Source organism: Vicia villosa, linkage group LG6, assembly GCF_029867415.1.
Source record: "Vicia villosa cultivar HV-30 ecotype Madison, WI linkage group LG6, Vvil1.0, whole genome shotgun sequence".
NCBI lineage: Eukaryota > Viridiplantae > Streptophyta > Magnoliopsida > Fabales > Fabaceae > Vicia > Vicia villosa.
This window is the reverse complement of record NC_081185.1, coordinates 114,727,540-114,745,736: the sequence shown is the minus strand read 5'-3', so window position 1 is coordinate 114,745,736 and position 18,197 is coordinate 114,727,540. Positions and strand designations below refer to the sequence as shown.

At 34.8% G+C, this 18,197-nt stretch overlaps 2 protein-coding genes across 2 annotated transcripts; one reads left to right on the top strand and one right to left on the bottom strand.

The window, feature by feature from the left end:
• Positions 1–47: 47 nt before the first annotated feature.
• On the bottom strand, positions 48–1,094 carry LOC131614422 (F-box/kelch-repeat protein At3g06240-like). The gene has a single exon (XM_058886004.1). The coding sequence runs from the start codon at positions 1,092–1,094 to the stop codon at positions 48–50; it is 1,047 nt and encodes a 348-aa protein (XP_058741987.1).
• Positions 1,095–15,892: 14,798 nt separating this feature from the next.
• LOC131614421 (uncharacterized) lies at positions 15,893–16,955 on the top strand. Its single transcript, XM_058886003.1, has 2 exons — positions 15,893–16,342; positions 16,443–16,955. Exons 1-2 carry the CDS (start codon positions 15,893–15,895, stop codon positions 16,953–16,955), a joined length of 963 nt encoding a protein of 320 aa, XP_058741986.1.
• The last annotated feature ends 1,242 nt before the right edge of the window (positions 16,956–18,197 follow it).

The window sequence follows — 18,197 nt, the reverse complement described above, 5'->3', positions numbered from 1 at the left end:
AAAATAGACGTCATAAAAACTCATCTAGCAATTCAATAGTAATCTTATTAAGTTTGACCGGTGCCGGGGAATGAAAACAAAGACTCTGTATACACGACCAATGCGTATCCGTCAAAAAGCAGAGACTCTAGTAGCTGTCCTTTATCATTCAACTTCACCAATCCATCTACATCATTTATTCCAACAATATCACCGCACTTTGTTAAGCATGCTATGTATAAATCTTTGTGCAAAACAGGATCGAGAGAAAATTGAATAATCTTAGTCCAAGATGAGTGAACTCCATATTTTTGCATCACCCATATCTTTACTGTATTCAGGTCCTTCACCCATGCACTGATAAGTCCTCTAACTTCCAACAATTCATAATATATAGAATAATTATGACTATAACTGAAAATAAAATCATCTGGCAGAGCTATCTTTGATATCGTCATTTCCTTTAAATCAAAGGCAATAATAACATTCTTTGAGGTCTCATAATTATGAACCATCCAATGGATAGATCCATTCAAGAACAACCCGCATTTAGGGGTACATTCCGCTACAGAAGTCTCCCTATAAGGCAAATGAGAAGCAACCTCAATTGGTTTCCACTTATTAGCTCTCAATGAGAAAATCATCAATTTAATTGGACTAGTTACCGGTGCATCATCATCTTCGCTGAACCCAGAAACTATCAAGTAATCATCAGTGGGCTGGTAATATGCAAAACCAGAAAGAAGTTCGTAACGATGATTAAGTATTGTAGGAGAATCCGGTATTTGTTTGATCAAACCGGTGGATGGATTCAATAGATAGATGTGTGTGCCATTGTAGAAACACAGAAACCCTCTACAACAACCTCTAACTTCAACACAACGTTGGGAACGGATAAAATCAAGATCTATAGATAAAGGTTGAAGAGCAGAACGTTTTATGAGGAGACGTCTGTGTGTGGCAGCATGTTCAAAATGTGAAGTAGCAAAATTATTACTAGAAATAAGAGAAAGCCATGATTTGCAGACACATCTGAAACGCAATAGAGGCTTCACCGGTAACCTCAACAGAATTTCGATAATCAATTCAAAAGGCAGAAACACGCTGTTCTCCATCTTGCCGACCATATCAAAGTAATATCAAGTACATCATATATAGTGCATTTTTAGGGTTTAGTATTTCTAATTCATTCAACTAGTATACTAACATACTAAAATTTTATTTGGTTTAAAAAAAATTTAACTAGGAATATACCCGTGCGTCCGCACGGGTAAAAATTATTTAGTAGTGTAAAATTATACTGTAAATTTAAAGTTATTTTTATGTATGTTTATTGCTTGAATTTAATTGGTTATCTTTCATGACACTTAAAAAAATATTTAGTTTACATTTTCAACATTAAAGACAATTGCAAATGAGTGATAACTCAACACCTACTAAATAATAAATTATCTTGAGAGTAAGAAAGACTTGGTTCTTCAATCATATCAGAATAAAAAGATTAGAATACATATTAATATTTAAAATATTTCATCATTTAAAGGGTCAATTTATGTATTTTTTTTATCTAGATCTAACCGATTGTATCCAGTGTTACTTTATCAAGTGCAAATTAATATTTATACAAGTTTTATTGTATAGATCTAATTTGTTGTGTCCTATAATATTAAAGACAAGTGCAAAGTTATAATGAGTAAGTTGCAATATGATTTTGAGATACATATTGTAAAAATCATAACCAAAACTAAATAATAATCTTATGTAGCAATAAATATATATATATATATATATATATATATATATATATATATATATATATATATATATATATATATATATATATATATAACGTGTTAATAGTGTCCCCGTAATAAAACTAAAAATTTTGACATTTGAAAATAAAAATTGTGTCTCAAATAAATACAATGGTTAATTAAAATAAAATAGGTGTTTTGTTGATAATGTCCCGTGGAAAAAAAATTAAAATTTTGACATTTGAAAATAAGAACTTTGTGTCTCAAATAAAGACAATTGTTAATTAAAATAAAAAAAAAAGTATTTTGTTGATAGTGGCCCGTCAGTAAATAGACATTTGAAAATAACTTTTTTAATAATTATAAATATTTTTTTTAATAATCATAAAATAATTATGCTTTTGGTTGAGTAAATTTTTGCGTGTTCCTCTTTGTTCTATTAAAAAAGATTCAATTTATTAATTTATTTATGGTTAGAAAAATAAAAAAGTAAATTGAGGAAGAAAAAAATTAAAATGAAAATCATGAAGTGTGTAGAGTGTTTAATGGAGAGAGTGAAAGATATAATTAATTTAATTTGAAAAAGGTGGGAAAATATAATTTGAAATGAGAAAGTGGTTTTATAATGCCAAGTGTCAACACTTTATTAAATAGAGAATGTGATTATATTGATCTTTATGTAAATACTCTTATACTCTTTTTGCTTTCTAAATTTTAAAAGAGTGGAAGGCATTTTGGGTAGAATGGTGGCATTTTCCATTAATAGTTAGATAGTTGATTCTAATCAAATGAATTAGATTAAAGAGTGCCATAAATAAATAGAAAAAAAGATTTTAATTTGGTTTCAATTTAATTAATTTCAATTTATTTGTTAGTAGCTTTTTTAGTAGCACATCATGATTTAGAATTAAAAAATAAATAATTTTTTAGTTAGTTCATTATGATTGAATGCTTTCAATCAAATCAAATAAATTAATTAGAATTAAAGAGTGTGGTAAATAAAAAGTTTTAAATAATTGAATAAAAGAAAGAAAAAAATTTGGACACATGATGTAATCTAAAATAATTTTTTTTTTCTAGTAAGAGATTAAAAATAATATTTTGCATCTATATACCTTCAAAGTTTTATGATAAATTTATTTTCAATTTATATAATTTCAATTTTAACAAATTCAATCATTTGGACCCTTTTTTTAAAACAATCAACTAATTTTTGTTATTTTATTTAAGGGTTAAATAAATTTTTACAGTCCATGTAAATATGACATTTTTTAAATTTAGTCCCTACAAAAAATTTCTTCGAACTTTAGTCCCTGTAAAATATTTTGTCACCATGGTTGGTCCCTCCCGTTAGATTCCAGGTGATGTGTACCACAGACGTGGAGATTTTTTTTGTCTGATTCGCCAGCGTGGATATGTGATAAGGGTAATCTTAAGACTTACAGGATTTCACCCTCCAATACTTCCATTGTGCTTTCGTTATCACTCTCTCTCCTTCCTTTGAAACACAAACCCTATAATCTCTTCCCCAACATCATGGTCCCAACATCCCAAAAGCAAAGCTTTTACTTTGTGGTCCAAAAACGAAGTGTAACGTCCTGAATTTAATTAATTGGTTAATTAAATTATTAAAGGATTTAAATATTGGATTTAGTCGAATTTGGATGGTCGGTATTATTTTAAGAGGTGTATTTGGATTTATTAAGTTAAAGTCGGATTTTAGTCGGATAGTCGGAAGAATAATATTAAGAATTATATTATTTATTTATTGAGATGTTTATTGAAATTTTCACATTTTGGGACGATTTAGTCGGTATTAGTTCGGGATAGCGGATCGATATTTAATCGAAGATTTTAATATTTTTAGTATTAAAAATATTAATGAGCTAATATTTAGCGTTTTGGGAATTTTTCGAGTAATTAAGATTATACCGGAAATATGAGGCATTAAGTAATAAGTCGGTATATTAAAATAATTGGATTTTATTTTAATGATATATAAGTGAAAGTATTATTTTTTTATATTAAGTGTGGAAATAATATTGGGCTTAGTTGTGGTATCATTAGTTGGAAAATTATACCCCGTACCCCTACATTTATCCCAATACCCCTACAATTTTAAAAAAAATCCAAATTTTGTCCTTATTAAATTTTTAACTTTTCTTTTTTATTTTTTATTTTTACATTTTTACTGTATGTACGGACGAACTGGTGAGTAAAATCCAAAACCGGACAACCCAGGGGTGGGTGTTCCGGTTCCTTTTTTTGTTAATTTTACTGAACCGGATATCCCCTATGTGGGTATTCCGGTTCCTTATTTTTTTAATTTTTTTTTAATTTTTTTTATTTTTTTTTACATTTTTTTTACGGAGGAATGCTACAGAGTAGGAAGGACTTGGTAATGGTTATATTGTTTGTGTTTTTGTGGTCAAATGTCTACGTAAGGAAGAAGAAAGCAAAACAGTGTTGTGGAAGCTTTCTAGAAACCTAACCAAGTAATGCGGTGTTAAGTGATATGGATGCACACAGTAGGATAAGGGCTTCCTTTGTCTCTTATGTAATATCTTGTTATCCTAAAGTTTCCCATTCTCTTGGTATTCTCTCTGGTTGAAAATTGTTGTGTGTTTCCTTTTAGAGCTAAGTGATATACTTTTGTTGCCTCACGTCAATGCTCTTTGTAAAATTGAAAAAAAAGAACCGGAACACCCACATAGGGATATCCGGTTAGTAAAAATTAACAAACCGGAACACCCAATTCTGGGATATCCGGTTCAGTAAAATTGAAAAAAAAAAGGAACCGGAACACCCACCCCTGGGTTGTCCGGTTTTGGATTTTACTCACCAGTTCGGCCGTACATACAGTAAAAATGTAAAAATAAAAAATAAAAAAGAAAAGTTAAAAATTTAATAAGGACAAAATTGGGATTTTTTTTAAAATTGTAGGGGTATTGGGATAAATGTAGGGGTACGGGGTATAATTTTCCATTAGTTGTTATGAGTGTATTTTTATTAGGCCCATTATTATGTGGTGTTGACTAAGTAGTTGTATAGTTTTTGTCATTTTGGAAAAGAGAGAGATGGGGAGTAACCGTGAAAGGAAAAGAAGAGAAAAAGGAGAGAGGGGTTAGGGTTGTGAAGAGGAGAAGAAGGAGACCTAAAGTATTGCTCTAAAGTGTCATTTTTCTCTAATTTTTCATTGAATCTTCTTAAAGCTGCACTCAATCCAAGGTAACGGGGAATTCTTTCTACCTAAATGGAAATATGATAGATTGTATGTCGGTTTAGGGTATATATTAGTCATGGTGTTCTATTAATTTTGTTTTCTATTAATGTTTGAAAACTGCTATTGATTTTTGTTAAAGTTGCTGTTGGTGGAAATTAGAAATAATTGTTTGAATTTGAGAAAGAATTCCAAGTAGGTATGATGTCCTATACTAGCATTTCGTTACCATTTCCTTGTGCACTGTATTTGGTTTTTGTTCTGTTTCACACATGGCCCTTCTGTTTTCATATTCCATGCTACCTCTAAAGAAATATATATAATAGAAACATATATAATGGTTATATAATATGAATATATAATATGAATATATAATAGAGATACATGGAAATGAAACAATAGTGAATAAATGGTTAAACAGTGCGAATTATAGAACAAAATGTAATTCTAAATATTCTTGTTTGATCGAAATAGCCAAATTAAGCGGTATAATTAGTTGTTTGAAATTTGATGAAAATTTACGTGGTAACTAAGTTTAATTAGTAGGTTAATATGGTAGTGATATTTTGTTAAAATTGTGCTATTTTAGGAACCTACCGAAATTGTGTGGATTTTGAGTATCCTTTATATTAAAGGTTAGTTTTGGAATAGAGAATGAAATAGTAAATTGGAAAATGAATTAAAAATAGAATATTGAATTGAACTAATATAATATGATTTTTAATTGGTTGATTTAATTAAATAGTAGAATTAATTTCAATAATTCTAATTAATTGGAATATACTTAGACTTGAATAAATTATTCGGTTTATCGGTAAATTACGGTATCTTGAGAATTTGACCGTAATCGTGATTTGGTTGAATATTTATGTTGAGAATAATATACTGTTATGTCAATGATGTTGTCTTGATAAATAATATTATGTCTAATTGAATTATTTGATAATTGGAAGTTGATTCGGTTTACTTGATAAATTAGCATGTTGAGATTATCTTACGAATTGATCAAAAATTGTGGTTTTGATTTGGATGACTTTGTTAATATGTGAAATTGAGTAATTGTGCCGATGTGCCAAAACGTGATGATAATTGTAATAATCTTGATGATATGCGAATTGTATATTTGTAACGATTTTGTTAATACACGAAGTTGTATGTTTGTTGTGATATGCTGAAGCATGAGGATATATATGTAATGACTTGATGAAAGTCGAATTGTATATTTGTGACGGTTTTGTTAATACACGAAGTTGTATGTTTGTTGTGATATGCCGAAGCATGAGGATATATATGTAATGACTTGTTTATATGCGAAGTTGTATAATTGTGATGATGTGTCGAAACATGACGATGTTTTGTGATGATTTGTAATACGTGATGTTGTATATATTTGTGATGATGATTTTTTAACTAAGTGAAGATGAAATATTATGGTAACGTGAATTACCTCGTATATATGGTAATTGATTGTGATATAGGCTTATGCCTCGTGACGATATGTGATTGTGATAAGTATGATGTATTGTCTTGTTTGTCGAGTCACATTTCATATGCATACTCTGTGACGGCCTAGATTGGCAAACTAGTGACGAAGGCTTATGCCTTGTGCCTCTGAATTGGGCAATTGGTGACGGGGGCTGAAGCTCCTATTTGTACCACGTGCATATACATGAGTCATGTGACTATATAGTGATTGTATTTTTGTGACTTATTAAATGATGGAATTATGTGAAGATGTGAATTTGTGATTTAATGAATAGAATGATGATATTAATACTTGTGAATGCGATTAACCGAATATGCCTGATTTCTGATATATAATAAATATGCCTATGTGTTGACTTGTTGATGATGCTTATATGATGACATGTTGAATATGTTTATATGTTGATATCATGACTATTCATTGATGATGTCCTTTGTGCTGTTTATGTTGATGTTGTGTGAGGTGGTGATTCATTTATATTCTTTACCTAATATATGATTTAACATGATCCTATTTATATAGTTTGATATCTCACCATTTCTGCTGATATTCCTGTACCATGGGAAATAGGCAGGTACTCAAGTATAGCTGTGGAAGTTTGTTGCTTCATCGAGTCCAAATGATGTGTCGCTCTGATACGTAGTACTCGGGGGTTGCTTATATAGTTATTTCTAGGTTGTTGATGTTTTAGTTGTTGTTATTATAACCGTTGATTCAAAGTTGAATAATATGAAGTACTTATTATACTTCCAAGTTGTTTGAGTTGAGATAAGCTTATAGTTGACTGTTAATTCGAATGCTATGTATCATTGTTGAGTGAAATACAAGTTGAATTTTTTTAGTTGATATGTGATACTCCAATTTGTTGTTTGAAATTTTAAATACTCTGATATTTTCTGCATTATAATTTCGGGTAGAATTTTGGGTGTTACACGAAGCATCGTGTGGTCTCTGTTTTTACCTTCATCTTTGCATGGACCCAAGTATGAGCTACAATCCTTGTGTTTCTCAATTTTTTCATTTTCTGGCTATATTCTAATGATAGTGGTGGTTAAACAAATATTTACTACTATAGGACAAAGATTTTGATATTTATACCGTATCTGTTGAGTATATAATTTGTATTTTCTACCGAATTGTGTTGCCCTAACTTGAAATTGTATTAAGTTTGGGTCTGTTAACTGTACAGGAAATGTCTAAGTCTAAAGTAGTTTTCTACACAAGGGGCACGTTTGTAAAAGACCCTGAACTGAAATACGATGGTGAGGAAGTGTATGCTTTTAGTAGTCAAGACTATGACTATTGGTCTTTCTTTGAAGCGTGTGATTTAGTGAAAAGTATTGACCTAGAGTTTGATTTTAAAACGGTTAAGATGTGGTGGAAACATGAAGAAGGTTCACTTGAAGCAGATTTAAAACCATTTAGAGATGATGGAGATTCGTCTGAGTTGGCTGCTTATGCTGTTGCAAATAAAAGTGAAGTTGAGATATATTGTGAGCCAAAACCAGATGAAGGAGACCTCACTTTTATGGACAATGTTAGACAAAAAGGCAAGGGTAAGTCTTGTGCATTAGAGAAAGAACCATTAGGTGATTGCAGTGGAGAGTCAAGTGATGAGTCTGTTAGGAATGTACACTTTGATGACACTGAGGAAGAAAGGATGAATGGATTTGAAGATGGCTTTGAGGAAGTAGTTGGTTTAGGCGTTACTAGTGAAATTAGGGGTCCACCTGTTGCAAACAATGATGCCCCTAATGAACCAGACAAGAACATGTTTTGGGAGTTGGTAAAGAATGATCTTGTTAAGTTTGTTAAGGACTTCTAAGATAAGGCTAAGCTAATGAAAGGTTGCACTTTGACCTTTATTGCTCTTATCCTAAAAGTTAAGAATCCTCAATCCTTATCCGAATTTAGACCAAGCTGTCTCGTGGGTTGTATGTACAAGATCTTATCAAAACTATTGGCGGGAAGATTACAAAGTGTTTTAGGTAAGTTGGTTTCGGCCAATCAGACGGCTTTTCGGCCAGGGAGACGCATCGCGGACGGAGTTTTGGTTGTAAATGAGGCTTTAGATTTTGCTAAAAGGAAAAAGAGGAGTTGTGTTGTTCTAAAGGTCGATTTTGAGAAGGCTTATGATCGTCTAAGTTGGAATTTTTTGAGGTATGTTCTAGCTAAAGTGGGCTACGGTCCAAATTGGCTAAGATGGATGGACGACTGTATTTTTACTAGTAGTATGTCTGTTTTAATCAACGGTAGCGCTGCAAGGGATTTTATGGTTGAGAAAGACCTTCGCCAAGGAGATCCTTTGTCTCCTTTTTTGTTTGTCTTGGCTACGGAGGTGTTAACGGTGTTGATGAGAAAGGTTATTAATATCGGGGAGTTTCAGGGGTTTAAGATCAACGATAATGAGAAAGTGAATATGCTTTAATTTGCGGACGATAATATTATTTTAGCGGAATGAGATATCGCAAATTTGTGGTGTATGAAATCAATTCTAAGGGGCTTTGAGTTGATGTCGGGATTGAGGTTTAATTTCAATAAAAGCAATATTTATGGTATTAATGGAAGCGATTGGTATCTCGAAGCGGCTTCCTTCTTTCTCTCTTGCAAAGTTGAAAGACTTCCTTTTAAATTCCTTGGTGTTAGAGTGGGTGATAGTCCGAGGAAACTTTCGATGTGGAAAGATTTAATCTCTTATTTGAAGAGGAGATTAGCCGTTTGGAAGGGTATGCATCTCAAAATAGCGGGTCATGTGTGTTTTATTAATTCCGTGTTAAATGCCATTCCCATCTATTCTTTATCTTTCTACAAAGCGCCTTCCAAGATCCTCAACGAGATTCGAACTATCCAAAGTAATTTTTTGTGGAACGGGAATGACTCGAATAGGCCTATTCAGTGAGTTTGTTGTGATACCGTTTGCAAAACGCATGAAAAAGGTGGTTTAGGTGTTAGGAATATGGGGATCATGAATGCCGCTTTGATGAGTAAGTGGAAGTGGAGGATCCTAGCGGATGAAGAGGCGGTGTGGCGTGGCATTCTTATCTCTCGTTACGGGAATGTAAAGAGGAAAGTCCTCATCGGTGATAATTCTGTGGTGGAGAAAATTGACTCAATTTGATGGAGGGACATGCTTTTAACTGACAATTACGTTTCTTTGTTGAATAATAATTTTACAGGGGCTATTTCTTGTTCAGTCGGTAATGGTACTGACGTTCCGTTTTGGTTCAGTCTGTGGGCCGGTGCTCAGCCGCTATCTCACGCATACCCGGAACTGTTCGCCATTGCCAACGATCAATGCATTCCAGTGGCTGGGACTGGGTTTCAAACAGCAGCAGGATAGTCTTGGAGTGCATCAGCGCTGTTATCGGACAGCAGCGATGAAACAACTTTTCTTTGGAGTGAGTTACTTGACAGCATCCGACATATTCTTCCTAAAGAGTTTATCAAGGATACCTTTGCGTGGCGCAAGAATTTGGATGGAGTATTCACCGTTAAGTCTTGCTACGATATGTTCAAAGCGAAGATGTCCAGGCCTCATCTCGATCCAATTATAGTCAAAGCTGCAAACCATCTTTGGAAGGTAAAAGCTCCTCCAAAAATTCTTTTTTTGGGCTGGCGAATCATTCACAATAGAATAGCTACAAAGGACCAATTGTTTAAGAGTGGAATTTTGTTGGATAGTAATGATTTGGTTTGTACTTTTTGTTCTATGGAGGAGGAAAGCCTTTCTCATTTATTAGGGGGGTGTTGAATGATTATTGTACAAACATGTTTAGAACGTTATAAAAAGTTCCTCCAAAAAAAAAAGAAACTCAAAATTTGTTTTTCCGAATGTATGTCGGAGGTAACTTTTAATGATTGGAATTGGATTTTATCTAGTTATAAGTTAGCGGAGAATTGTAACTTTCACGTGGGGAATATTCTACCGCTCATTTGTTTTGAGTAGTAGAAGCTTTCTGTTTTTGTAAGAGGTTGGAGTATCCCTTATACTCCGGTTTTAATTCCATTGCCTATTGAAAAAAAACTTTTAAATTTTTGATTAATTTTTTTCGTACATGTTTAGAATGCTTAAAATATTTATTTACCGAATTATATAATTTTTTTAAATAAGAAGAAATAAATATGAATTTTTCAAATTTCAAAAGATAATGATAAAATTTATACAAATTTCGACTTAGAAATTAAATTTTAAGTTGCTTTTTTTTCGAGGAAATTTTCCTAACATTCTAAATTTGTCTGTAAAATAATTATTCACAAATACACATAGATTTAATAGTAGAGACTAAAACTACGTGCATAATAATTTCTTGGGGATTAAAATATGTCTTTTTTTTAATAGAGATCGAAAACAAAATTTTATAATTTTATGAGGACCAAAAACATACTTAACCTGTAGTTGGGTTTTTAATTTAATGCCTCCCCAATGTGACTGAGCCATTTAGTGTTTGTGTATTTAAATTGAATTAGTAGTTGTCTCTTCAGTGTAATAATTAGTAATGATTTTGAAGGGGCAAGCGGGTACAGTGGTTGAGAAAGTTATGCTTAACTTTCAAACAGATAGCGATTTAAGAAGAAGATTCGAAAAAGCTTATGTTGGTAAAGTTTGTATTCCGGGTTCTTCTTTCAATGTACAGACTCATATGGAGATGGAGGGTGTTTTCGCGATCAAAGTCACTCCTCTAGGCGGAAATAGTTGCTTACTTGAAGAAAGAGAGGAAGGTGCATCAAGGAGGGCAAAACGTGGTGGAAGTCTTGGTTTACGCATATTGAGAAGTGGGAGGCAAGTATGATTGACTCGCCAAGGGACGCGTGGTTCAGGATTTACGGTATACCGGCCCATGCTTGGTGCTCTAATTTTTTCGTGGCTTTGGCTCAGTCTTGGGGAAGATTCATTTGTGTAGACCAAAATACTGCTAAAGGGGAGGCGTTGGATGTTGCAAGGATCATGGTGAATATCCCTTTATCGATGTCTATTCTCGAGTGCGTTTCAGTTATTATCGATGGATCTTTTTGGAAGCTGTTGTCATACCCCAAAATTTGCCCATATCATTTCATCTTCGAGGGCTCAAGGCTCAAGAGTTCCTCTCAAGCAACAGTCTCCTAATCGAGGATCTCAAGATCAGGGTTTGCAGTTTATCAATGGATTTGGAATCTTTGAGGCCTCAAATGGATCTCAAGGTGTCACATGTGTATCAAAGCATATCCAGGTCAAAAGTCAAGCTCCAATTCCAAGGATCGCTCATTCAATGGTTCAGATGATCAATAATCGACTATGCTGACCTAAAAGTCAACTGTAGTCAAAATACAGTCAAGCTTCAAAAAAAATTTGGTTAACATCAAGTATGTGAAGTTATTTCCATCATTTGATCAAAGGTTGGTCATGATCCACTAATAAAAAAACTCAGAAATGAACAAATGCAAAGATTCAAATTAGGGTTTTTATAGGAGAAAGTGAACTCAACTTTGACAGGTCATAACTTTCACATGGCGAATCAAAAATTTCCCAACCAAAGCCTATTTTGAAGAAAATTTGATTCTCTACAACTTTGTCTCTCACAAGCCAAGGCCAAAAATAATTCATTTGGAAGATATGGTGCAATATATTGCAGGTCCTCAAAAAAGGTCAACAAAAACATCTTTTAGGTCAAAGCTCATAACTCGGGTATGGAAGCTTCAATTGGGATGAAATCAAAGAGGTCATTTAGAGGACTCTTTGAGCTTTCTAAAAATCCCTAGAACATGGTCATATGGCAAGAATTGAAGGAGATATAAGGTTAAGAAGTTGGTCGACTTTGGTGAAATACATAAGAGGCAAGATGGAGAATTTTGAGTTTTAAACCAAATGGGCCAAAGTTTATTGATACTAAACATATCCATGAAGCATCCAAGAGCCCACCATGCCATTTTTACTAGAAACATTATTTTTTTTTTTTTTTTTTTGTTTTTATTCAAGATTTAACAAAAAAAAATAATAATAATAATAATAATAAATATAAAAGATAGGAAATTTCTCAATGAAATATTATGTGAATATAGACCTATATATCATGAGAGATTAATAAAAATTAATTAAGAAATATTCAAGTAAAAAATAGTAAGTTTCCATTCAAAAAAACAAACTTGAATCAAATCTCTCACACAAGCCCATGATTGATTCCCATTATTTACCTTTTCTTCTTCTTATAAAAGGGAAAAGAGAATAGGGTTGGGGGGACGAAATTTTGGCAAATAGGGCTAGGGTTTAAAAGTCAAAAGATACAAGGAAAGTGGGGGATTCGTATTCATTCATACAACCATTATCAGGGATAAAGTTTCGTTCCATCCATCTCCAAGAGCATTAAAAGGTGGTATTGAATCATAAGCTATGCCTTTGAGCGTATGAAACGAGTGCCCCATGTTTATCACTTTTGTTTCATACTTTAATTTCTGAACCTCAATTTTCTCTATGTTTTAATCTCCTATAACGATGCATTTGAGTTTCTGACACAGTTTAGTGAAGGTTTGTTCCATTAGATCGGAGTTTTAACGTACAGAACTCGAGGCACCATTGTTAGGGTAAGAGTCCTCTCTTCCATCGTGTTCATGCTTACAGGTGTTTTTTGACCAAACCAAAGGTGTATTCTGAACCAGGGGGCAAGTTTAAGAAGATCTGGGCGGTTTGTGTGCGTGTTACGGTCGTTTTGCAGGAGTTCCATGATGGCTCGAGGTGGCTGCGTGCGCGTGAAGAATCCGCAGGAAAATGCATAGAGGAATCCGCAAGTAATTCCGCATGGTTGAAGGATGAAGATGATGACCAAGAACGTTGAAAGTCTGACCATTACGTGTGCGTGTGTGACTGGCAGATTCGCGAGCCCCCTCTCTCTCCAAGACGCATGCAAGTGGTCGATTGGACAGTCAATATTTGCAATCCTCTCTCTCTTTCCCATTGGTTCTAACGTTCACGCTGGGTCCCACCTGTTGACTGCGCTGGTTTTTCTTTCAAATTAATTAATGCTTTATATTTAATTTTTATAGGTTATTACTTTGACAACAAAAGAGCTTAGAACAAATGGCAAACGAAAATGCTTGGGGACCCTCACCACGCTGGTTCGATCCCTAGCCAGGGGTTATTTAATTTTTATTTCGTTTGTAATGTCAGTTTCTTGAGGTTCCAGTGTGTGCGTCGTAGCTTGGCTTACCACGCGCCCACGGTTCTCCGCCATAAGATCTCCAATGATCCAGATCTAACGTACAGGGGCTGAAGGCATACCATGGGTACTTAGAACGCCATAGGATCTCCAATGATCCAGATCTAACGTACAGGGGCTGAAGGCATACCATGGGTACTTAGAAGCCATTCACATAGGATTGAAGTCAAGTTCTTCTATTTTATTTTTATATTTAGATTAAATATTTTATATTTAGATTAAATATTAAATGCTAGTTTTTAGCTAATTTGTTTAAATTAGGATTAGAATAAATTAGTATTAGGCTAGTATTTAGGATTATCCCGATTATCTTTCCGGTTATTTCCTCGATTAATTTGAGTTAATTAATTTTAATCAACTGTAATTATAAAACACGAAACCCTAGGAAGATTACCCATGCATTAGGGTTTGCCCGATCCCATTTCCCATTCGGCAACAAAGAAAACAGTCTAAATTAATTCTCTCCTCGACCCGACTAAAGCTATTAGTCGCATTAGACGAGAGATAAAAAAAATATAAAATTAAAATACATCTTAATTTGCTGCCCGCGACGATCAATCTATCGATCTGAGTAACCAGCAATGCCCCTTAACCCGTTAGCTATACTGACCAAATCTATTGGTCACCGCATCTAACGGTGCTATATCAAATCAGGGTTGTATGCCAAACCTCTAAAACACACTAAACCACGATACTACGGATTTACATCCTTTTTCAATCAGGCAACTCAAAAAGCCTTTCAAATCACAACTTTCAAAACTACGATAGGCCATTCAAAAAGCCTTCAAACACATCCATAATCAATTCTAAGGCGTACAACCCTGTGCCCGAACTATGTAGACTCTGATCCTCCATAAGGAGGTACGTAGGCACTTGGATAACCAAGGCGAGTCCCCTTCCCTAAAATCTCAATTTTTCCCCTATTCACTTCTTTAGCTATTAAACCTTAATAAATTTAGCCATAAAACTGTTACCTTAGATTCAAAGCCATAGGAAAGGGTTGAGGGTGCCTAACATCTTCCCTCGACCTGATTATAATAATCTTACCCCAAATCTCTTAACTGCGTAAGGTTTCCTATTCGCCTTGGTAGAATAGGTGGCGACTCTAAGTCTTAATTTTTATGGCAGGTTGCTACAAATGTACATTAGGGAAGATGCAGCAGGTTGGTACTGTAAATAAGTTGTTAAACGGGATGTCCAATCTTCAGACGGTGAATCCTCGGATTCTGACTTTGCTTGGCATGATGGATTTTCCGTCCCCGACTCAGCAGCAGGCGCAGAGGAGTCATCAGACAGTATTCATCCGTTTACGGCCAATGAAGATTCTATTTTGAAGGGAGTTCTCAGCGTAGGGGTGAAGCCTGATGCAGCCGAAGGGGTGTCTGATTCTCGGTTCACAAAGGTTGAGGGAGGAATGTTCGACAGTTCTATTTCCAATATCCACAAAGCTAAGGAAGGGAACAATTTGGGTAACTCTAATGTGGGCAAACCGTGTGAGAACAGTGGAGATAATTATGTTGGAGATTCAGATGCTGTTAATCTGGCTGGGCACCATCCGAATATGGCTATGTCTTGTCCTTCGATGGCGCAGTGTCCCTTGGATGGGAAATTTGAGATAGGTGGAGGGAAAAAGATTAAATCAATTTTTTTAAATGGTGTAGAATAAGGAAATAACAAGTTGGGAGGGTTAAAAACAATAAGCTTGTTTTAAAAGGTGGGAGGTACTTAAAGGGGAATATCAAGGGAAAGAGGAAAGAGATGGTGGTTGAGAAAAAGGAGAATAATCTTAGTTCTCTTAATGGAATTTTTTCGAGGTGCTATGGGAATCAATCTGAATATTCGGACATTCGTCAAAACAATGGAAGGCAATGGGAGTTTTTAAAAAGGGATGTGGAAGATAGATTGTGGGCGGCAATCGTTGTTATGGGAGTGGTGGATGTCAGGGGGAGGAATAGTGGGGGTAGGAACGTAGAAGGCAATCAAGGAGTAGACATAGAAGGGGAAGGAAGGATGGAGCTATTAAATATTGTGCAATGATTATTAGATCATTAAATATTAGATGGGGAGCAAGCGCGCTCAAAAGGAGGAGATTGAGTTCTATTATTAATAAAGGTAATGCGGATATTTTTCTTATTCAAGAAACGAAGTTGTCAAACATGAGTGAGGCGGTGGCTTATAGTTTTTGGTGTTATCCGGAGATTGGTTTTTCTTCCACAAATTCGTTGGGAAGATCGGGGGGTTAATCACTTTGTGGAAAAAAGATAATATGGAGGTCTTAGTGAGCTTTAGAGGTGAAGGTTTTTTGGGGATTAAGGTGAGGTGGAAAGATAATTATTACTATGTGGTGAATATTTATTCGTCTTGCGATATAGCGAAGAAGAAGAAGATTATATGGGCCGAGTTGCTTGATTTGAAGAAGAAATATAATGATGGGGAGTGGATTATGGGAGGAGATTTCAACGCGATAAAGAATAGTAGGGAGAGAAAAGGTAGGGCGGTTAGGGCCATTAGCAAAGAAGATGAGTTGTTTGCGGAATTCATCCTTTTGAGCGACTTGATGGATGTTCCGTGTAAGGGTAAAAAGTTTTTGTGGTTTAGCGGTGATGGTAGATCGAAGAGTTGGATTGATCGATTCCTTTTATCTAGCACGGTGGTGAATAGGTGGGATGTTGTCGGTCAAATGATTGGTGATAGGGATATTTTGGATCATTGCCCAGTTTGGATTATGACGGATAATCATAATTGGGGGCCTAAACCGTTTAAATTCAACAATGAATGGTTCTCCAATGATACTTTCGTGCCTTTTTGTGGAAAAGGAGTGGAAACACTTGGTGGTCCATGGTAGAGGCGATTTTATCTTGAAGGAGAAGCTTAGACTTCTTAAAGACAAAATCAAGATTTGGAATAAGGATGTTTTCGGGAAGAGTGACCTAGAGATTGAAGAAGGAGTTCGTAGCATTAACACCGTGGATGAAAGGTTATATTTCAATCCTTTATCTCCTTCCTCCTTTGATGATGGCCATGTTCTTAGAAAGGAGGCGACGGGTAGATTTTGGAGGAATTTAAGGATTAAAGAGAATATGCTTTTGCAAAGATCTAGACTTATGTGGCTTAAGGAGGGTGATTCGAATAGTGGCTTTTTTCATAAAGTGATGAAACAAAGAAGAAGACAAAATCATATAGGTCCTATTAATTCTTCGAGAGGTTTGGTGGAATCGGTGGAAGAGATTAGGGAGGAGGTGTTTTCTCATTTTGAGAATAAGTTTTCCGAATCGGAGCCGTTCCGACCTACTTTGGACGGTGTCCCCTTTAAGTCCATTAGTAGGTAAGAGGCGGAGGACATTGAGAAACCATTCCTTGAATTTGAGATTAAAAAGGCGGTTTGGGAGTGTGGAGGGGCGAAGAGTCCGGGTCCCGACGGATTCTCATTATTTTTTTTAAAGAAATGTTGGAACTTTATTAAAGAGGGTGTTATCAATTTTTGCAATTTCTTTTTCCAAGGTGGACCAATTTCTAGAGGGATTACATCTTCTTTCTTGACTTTAATTCCGAAGGCTAAGAACCCGGTGGGTTTGGATGATTATAGACCCATTTGCTTGGTGGGATGTTTGTATAAGGCGGTATCCAAACTTTTGGTGGGAAGATTAAAAGTCGTGCTTAATTCTATTATTTCTCCTTCGCAAAATGCTTTTGTACCCGGTAGGCAATTATTGGATGGTGTAATCATGGCGAACGAAGTGGTGGATCATGCGAGGAAAGAAGGGCGAAATTGTGTTCTTTTCACTGTGGACTTTGAAAAAGCGTATGATAACGTAGGATGGAATTTTTTGAGGTACATGCTTAATAGGATGGGGTTTGGGGATAAGTGGAAGAAGTGGATGGAGATGTTGGTGTTTTCTAGTAACATGTCGGTTTTAGTCAACGGAAGTCCAACTAAGTTGTTCAAGGTTCATAAAGGCTTACGGCAAGGTGATCCTCTTTCACCTTTTTTATTTGTTCTAGAGGTGGAAGGTCTTACATGTCTTGTGAAGAAATCCATTCAATTGGGAGAATTTCAAAATTATTCCTTCAATGATAATTGCAAAGTGGAGATATTCTTCAATTTGCGGATGACACGTTAATTGTGGGGGAAGGAAGTTGGAAACATTTGTGGGCAGTCCGAGCGGTGCTTCGGGCTTTCGAAATGGTGTCGGGCCTCGATATTAATTGTCATAAAAGTAAGTTGATTGGTATTAATACTAATGTGCACTTTTTGGAGGCGGCTTCCAATTTTCTTTCTTGTAAGGTGGAGGAGAGTAACTTTTATTTTTTGGGCATCCCTATTGGATTTAATCCAAGGAAGGAAGCCACTTGGAAACCTCTTTTGTTAAAATGAGGAATCACTTGGAAGGATGGACTAATCGGTTTTTGAATTTGGGAGGTAGAATTACTCTTCTTAAATCGGTGCTTAGCTCGTTATGCATATTTACTATGTCGTTTTACAAGATGCCGAAGAAAGTGGTGAAATTGTTCACTAGTGTGCAAACTAGATTTTTATGGGGTGGAATGGAATATAAAAGATGCATTCATTG

Excerpts from the sequence above, each read along its gene's own strand:
- LOC131614422 (XM_058886004.1), bottom strand. The coding sequence starts at position 1,094 with ATGGAGAACAGCGTGTTTCTGCCTTTTGAATTGATTATCGAAATTCTG.
- LOC131614421 (XM_058886003.1), top strand. The coding sequence starts at position 15,893 with ATGGAGGTCTTAGTGAGCTTTAGAGGTGAAGGTTTTTTGGGGATTAAG. Across the intron at positions 16,343-16,442 it reads ATATTTTGGATCATTGCCCA|GAGTGGAAACACTTGGTGGT; the intron begins GTTTGGATTATG and ends TTTGTGGAAAAG.